This window comes from Entelurus aequoreus, linkage group LG02, assembly GCF_033978785.1.
Source record: "Entelurus aequoreus isolate RoL-2023_Sb linkage group LG02, RoL_Eaeq_v1.1, whole genome shotgun sequence".
Lineage (NCBI taxonomy): Eukaryota > Metazoa > Chordata > Actinopteri > Syngnathiformes > Syngnathidae > Entelurus > Entelurus aequoreus.
Genome location: NC_084732.1, coordinates 6959283 through 6966782, shown reverse-complemented (window position 1 = coordinate 6966782; position 7500 = coordinate 6959283). Strand labels below are relative to the sequence as shown.

General features: G+C 35.3%; 1 protein-coding gene across 1 annotated transcript in view; it reads right to left on the bottom strand.

Moving 5' to 3' along the window:
• The window catches only part of LOC133665316 (NT-3 growth factor receptor-like), a 151903-nt gene that overhangs the window by 75092 nt on the left and 69311 nt on the right, over nt 1–7500 (bottom strand). Inside the window, exon 4 of the mRNA XM_062070581.1 lies at nt 1802–1956. Within this exon, the coding sequence (XP_061926565.1) occupies nt 1802–1956 (155 nt within the window). The remainder of the gene's footprint in view (nt 1–1801; nt 1957–7500) is intronic.

Below are 7500 nucleotides of genomic sequence, written 5' to 3'. Positions count from 1 at the left end.
CCATTCACATACTGGCATAATCTAAACACCTGTTTGTCCATTCACATAAAAAAAAAGATTAGGTAAACACCCGCCGGTCTATTCATTTACAAGCATTCCCAAGTAACATCAATCAAGCATTCCCAAGTAACATCAATCAAGCCATCAAACAGTTACGATAAATACCTGTCTGTCCTTTCACATCAACTCCAACACAATGTAAACACGTCATGTCCATTCACACACACAAAAGTAACACCGGTTAGTCTATTCACGCAAACACACACAATGGCAACACTTGTTTGCCCATGTACATAAATACAGTGTCTGTCATGTCACATACAGACATTTTAGATTAACAGCTGTCTTAAAATTCAAATAGGGACACATAGGGCAAACACCTGTCAGTCCATTCACATTCAGACACACACAGAAGCAACATCTGTCAGTCCATTCACATAAAGACACACAACGGCAACACTTGTTTGTCCATTTACATACAGACTCATAAGGCCAGTCCATTCACATACAAACACACACAAGTAACATCGGTCTGTCCATTCACATACAGAGAAATTAGGTAAACATTTGTCAGTCCATTCCCATAACAGGCACACGGATGCAACATGTGTCTGTCATGTCACATACAGACATTTTAGATTAACAGCTGTCTTAAAATTCAAATAGGGACACATAGGGCAAACACCTGTCAGTCCATTCACACACACAAAGGTAACACAGGTTAGTCTATTCACACAAACACACACAATGGCAACACCTGTTTGTCCACTTACATACAGACTCATAAGGCCAGTCCATTTACTTACAAACACACACAAGTAACATCGGTTTGTCCATTCACATACAGATGGATAAGGTAAACATATGTCAGTCCACTCACATACAGGCACACAAATGCAACACTTGCTCTGCCAAGTCCCATACAGACATTTTGGATTAACAGCTGTCTCAGAATTCAAATACGGACACATAAGGTAAACACCTGTCAGTCCATTCACACACACAAAGGTAACACAGGTTAGTCTATTCACACAAACACACACAATGGCAACACCTGTTTGTCCACTTACATACAGTCTCATAAGGCCAGTCCATTTACTTACAAACACACACAAGTAACATCGGTTTGTCCATTCACATACAGATGGATAAGGTAAACATTTGTCAGTCCACTCACATACAGGCACACAAATGCAACACTTGCTCTGCCAAGTCCCATACAGACATTTTGGATTAACAGCTGTCTCAGAATTCAAATACGGACACATAAGGTAAACACCTGTCAGTCCATTCACATTCAGACACACACAAAAGCAACATCAGGCAGTCCATTCACACACACAAAAGTAACACCGGTTAGTCTATTCACGCCAACACACACAATGGCAACACCTGTTTGCCCGTGTACATACATACAGACTCATGAGGCAAACACCTGCCAGTCCATTCGCTTACAAACACACACAAGTAACATCGGTCTGTCCATACATACATAGAGATGAGGTAAACATATGCCAGTCCTTAGAAATACAGACACACAATGGCAATATCAGTCAGTCCATTCACATACAGATCAATCTTTACTTTGTACATATGTGTTGTATGTCCATTCACACACATTACTAAACTAACATTGCCTATCCCAGAGGTATCCCACGCACTGTCCACATAATAACAACGTGGGACATCTGGCAGTCCATTCACATTCACACGCAACCGACCTTAATATGTAAACGTCATCACCTGGCACGGACATGTTTGTCCATTCGCATGCGGACGTTATTCTGCCGCCGTCACTCACCGCAGTGCTGAATGTACATGTTGTGCAGCTTCATCTTGGAGGCCCCGTTCCTGCAGTACAGCTGCTGGGCGTGAAGCCCCGCCTCCCCTCGCTCCTGCCACAGCTGGATCCAGCGCACGTCGCAGCCGCACTTGAACACCACGCCGTCCAGCCGCCTGCGAGCAGAGACCGTGGTGATGTCCTTTACACGCCGTGTTTTATTGCGGCATCAGCACATTTTTTTTTTTTTTTTTTTTTTTTTGCTCTGGATATTCTCCCTCCACCCGTAAAATGCCTCCTAAAAAGGAGGTTATGGTGCACGACAGAGAGATGCTCCATGAACAACGTCTCCCCCGTGACAAGATCATTTATTCATAAAGTCGCTTTATTTATATTATTTATGTATTTCTGGGTTTGCCTCCAGCGGTTTTGGTTTTACAAGACGTACTGCAAACAAAGATCATCTATATCACTCAAATGTTAACACTGAATGAATATTCCGACTCTTGATTTGAGTCATATTCAATGATTGTATCTGACATGCTTTAACAGGGTAAACAATGTCAAGTGCTATGAAAGTGTGTGTCAATCACAAACATTAGCATCAAGGCTGATTAGAAAAATAAAAAGGAATCGGATATGTTGCAAAAGAAGGGACACATTAAAAAAACTGATGAAAAATACATTTGCATACAAGTATGCAGTGCTAAAATAAATACATTGTATGTCAATTAATAATAAATAATGATAATTATGCACATCCAAATCGCGATTCCTATTCATCCCCATTCTAAATCTATTCAGAATTTTTTTTAAACGTAATTAAAAAGACAACAACATCATTCTTCACTGTTGTATGTTTTTTTTAAAGGAATCAATTTTTCAAAACTTAGTTTCCATGTAACGAGAAGAAGCTTTTGTAACCTGTTTTGTAAAAAGTTTTATTATCATCATACCGAATAATACATTGCGAAATCGAATCGTTAGGTACCCAAACATTCACACCCCTGATAATAATAATTAATTATACATATTTGTATATATATTTATATATTTATGGTAATAAAAGATGCAACCTATGCTTAAAAGAGAATCTGTTTATTATATACCGCCCAGACCTGTCATCCCTCGACAAGCGCAGCAATACTGTATCAGCATGTCGTCACCGAAGGAAACACCTCCTAGGTAACACATGAGCCAATCACCACGCCCCTACGCCTGCCTGTACCTACCCGTTCTGAGCCCTATATAAACCATGGTATGTGAATGCTTCTATTAAAATCTCCTGATGATTGAGGGAACCCCTCATGAAACAGGCTTGTAGAGATGAAGTAGTCTTGTGATTTTTTTCCCACATATACAAACATATATACATACATTATATATATATATATATATATATATATATATATATATATATATATATATATATATATATATATATATATATATATATATATACGTGTGTGTGTGTTTGTGTATGTATGCATGTATGTGTATATATATATATATATATATATATATATATATATATATATATATATATATATATATATATATATATATATATATATATATATATATATATATATATATATATATAAAATGTAGCTGATGAGTTCTCAGAAAAGTGCTAAAAATGTAATCCATTATTATTATTATTATTACTATTGCAGCACATCTGACATGTAATATGCGACCAAATATGTACACTGAGTTTGGATGACTTGTTGCCTCATTCCTGTGAGAATCCTGCGTGTGACTGACGCATTAAGGAGTGGGGGTTGGCTAATTTATCCAGGATAATATATATATATATATAATATATATATATATATTTTCTGGCCATTTTGAGCGTTTAATTGACCCCACAAATGTGATGCTCCAGAAACTCAATCTGCTCAAAGGAAGGTCAGTTTTGTAGCTTCTGTAACGAGCTAAACTGTTTTCAGATGTGTGAACATGATTGCACAAGGGTTTTCTGATCACCAATTAGCCTTCTGAGCCAATGAGCAAACATATTGTACCATTAGAACACTGGAGTGATAGTTGCTGGAAATGGGCCTCTATACACCTATGTAGATATTGCACCAAAAACCAGACATTTGCAGCTAGAATAGTCATTTACCACATTAGCAATGTATAGAGTGTATTTCTTTAAAGTTAAGACTAGTTTAAAGTTATCTTCATTGAAAAGTACAGTGCTTTTCCTTCAAAAATAAGGACATTTCAATGTGACCCCAAACTTTTGAACGGTAGTGTCTCTATATATATATATATATATATATATATATATATATAAATATATATATATATATATATATATATATATATATATATATATATATTCTGAAATGTGGACTCGTCAGACCACAGAAACACTTTTACACTTTGCATCAGTCCATCTTAGATGAGCTCGGGCCCAGCGAAGCCAACAACGTTTCTGGGTGTTGTTGATAAATGGCTTTCGCTTTTGCATAGTAGAGTTTTAACTTACACTTACATATGTAGCGCCAACTGTAATTACCGACAGTGGGTTTTCGAAGTGTTCCTGAGCCCATGTGGTGATATCCTTTACACACCGATGTCTCTTTTCGATGCAGTACCGCCTGAGGGATCGGAAGGTCCGTAACACCGTGGCTTACGCGCAGTGATTTCTCCAGGTTCTCTGAACCTTTTGATGATATTACGGAGCGTAAGATGGTGAAATCCCTAAATTCCTTGCAATAGCTGGTTGAGGAAATGTTGTTCTTAAATTTTCTCACGCGTTTGTTGACAAAGCGGTGACCCTCGCCCCGTCCTTGTTTGTGAATGACTGAGCATTTCACGGAAGCTGCTTTTTATACCCAATCATGGCACCCACCCGTTCCCGATTAGCCTGTTCACCTGTGGGATGTTCCAAAATAAGTGTTTGATGAGCATTCCTCAACTTTCTCAGTCTTTTTTGCCACTTGTGCCAGCTTTTTTGAAACATGTTGCAGGCATTAAATTCCAAAATGAACTAAACTTAGCAAAAAATAGTTAAATATCTTGTCTTTGCAGTCTATTCAATTGAATATAAGTTGAAAAGGATTTGCAAATCATTGTATTCTGTTTGTATTTACCATTTACACAACGTGCCCACTTCACTGGTTTTGGGGTAAGTACGCTGAAAAAGGTAGTGCCTGACACAGACAAACGTCGTCCGATCAGCTCCTCAGACATTTTATTTATTTTTGGCCAAAGCGACTCCGGGCGTCAGCTTTCTTGTAGTCCCAATGTTGCGAGCTGCAGTGTTATGACAGGGCGCTCCTCGGAGGGCAATTACGGCGGTCGGCGCACCGGCGGCAATAATAATGACAAAGAGCCTTTCGTAGATTGTCTGCGAGGAATTGATGCTTCTTCCCCCCCCTGCTTGTTTCCACGGGAATTACAAGGAAGATTCACTCAGCGGAACTACCTGCCGCTTCCTTGGCTGGGGCTTCACGGACTGAATACTGAGGAGATAAAAGCTGCGATGCTTGTTGGGGGCCTGGACCTTGAAAGTGTCCTTTTAGCCTCCGTGGCTCACAATGTGTGTAAACAACGTCGAGGGACTGAAGGAGGGCTGCCGTAAATATTCAACTACATAACGGCAACTTTTATGACACTATTTGTGGCGTATTTCAATACTACTTGACTTCACTACTACTTTAATAATACTAGCATGTTTTACTACAGCGACGCCAAGATCCTCTAAGTGATGCGAGCGCGCTGATGTTTATGAGGACCTTCCACAAAACATGTGAGTCAGAGATCCTCTATATGATAGAACCAAATATATATGTATATATATATATACTGTGTAAAAAAAGTAGTGTGCTCCTGTCAAAGAGAAGATCTTTGACCAGCAGTTTTGCAAAGTTTCTTAGAAAAGTGGTGTGGTGTTGTCAAATGGAGGATCTTTGACAAGCAGTCGTGCATCGTTTCTTAAAAAAGTAGTGTGCTGTTGTCAAATAGAGGATCTTTGACAAGCAGTTTTGCATAGTTTCTTAAAAAGGCAGGGTGCTCCTTTCATATTGTTATTCGTTATATAAATTATTTTTATTTTTCTAATGATTTTTGCAGCAGATACTAAAACAGTTTATTATATATATATATATATATATATATATATATATATATATATATATATATATATATATATATATATATATATATATATATATATATATATATATATATACTGTGTAAAAAAAGTAGTGTGCTCCTGTCAAAGAGAAGATCTTTGACCAGCAGTTTTGCAAAGTTTCTTAGAAAAGTGGTGTGGTGTTGTCAAATGGAGGATCTTTGACAAGCAGTCGTGCATCGTTTCTTAAAAAAGTAGTGTGCTGTTGTCAAATAGAGGATCTTTGACAAGCAGTTTTGCATAGTTTCTTAAAAAGGCAGGGTGCTCCTTTCATATTGTTATTCGTTATATAAATTATTTTTATTTTTCTAATGATTTTTGCAGCAGATACTAAAACAGTTTATTATATATATATATATATATATATATATATATATATATATATATATATATATATATATATATATATATATATATATATATATATATATATATATATATATATATATATATATTTATTTGTATATATATATATATATATATATATATATTTGTATATATATATATATATATATATATATATTTATATTTGTATATATATATATATATATATATATATATATATATATATATTTGTATATATATATATATATATATATATATATATATATATATATATATTTGTATATATATGTATTTGTATATATATATACAAATACATATATATACAAATATATATATATATATATATATATATATATATATATATTTGTATATATATGTATTTGTATATATATATATATATATATATATATATATATATATATATATATATATATATATATATATATATATATATATATATATATATATATGTGTGTGTGTGTGACAGTAGCACCCCGCTTTTTAAAAATCTACAAAAAAATGCTAGGCAAAGATCCTCTATTTGAGAGGACACTGCTTTTTGATAAAATAATTTCTACACAAAACTGCTAGTCGAAGATCCTCTATGTGACAGTAGCACCCCGCTTTGTAAAAATCTACAAAAAAATGCTAGTCAAAGATCCTCTATTTGACAGGACACTGCTTTTCAAAAATAATTTCTACACAAAACTGCTAGTCGAAGATCCTCTGTGTGACAGTAGCACCCCGCTTTTTAAAAATCTACAAACAAATGTTAGTCAAAGATCCTCTATTTGACAGGAGCACACTACTTTTTTAAGAAACTACATAAAACTGCTTGTCAAAGATCCTCCATTTGACAAGATACACTGCCTTTTGTAAGAAACTACGCTAAACTGCTAGTTAAAGATCCTCCCTTTGACAAGATACACTGCTTTTTGTAAGAAACTATGCTAAACTGCTAGTTAAAGATCCTCCCTTTGACAAGATACACTGCTTTTTGTAAGAAACTATGCTAAACTGCTAGTTAAATATCCTCCCTTTGACAAGATACACTGCTTTTTGTAAGAAACTATGCTAAACTGCTAGTTAAAGATCCTCTATTTGACAAGATACACTGCTTTTTGTAAGAAACTACGCTAAACTGCTAGTTAAAGATCCTCTATTTGACAAGATACACTGCTTTTTGTAAGAAACTACACTAAACTGCTAGTTAAAGATCCTCCCTTTG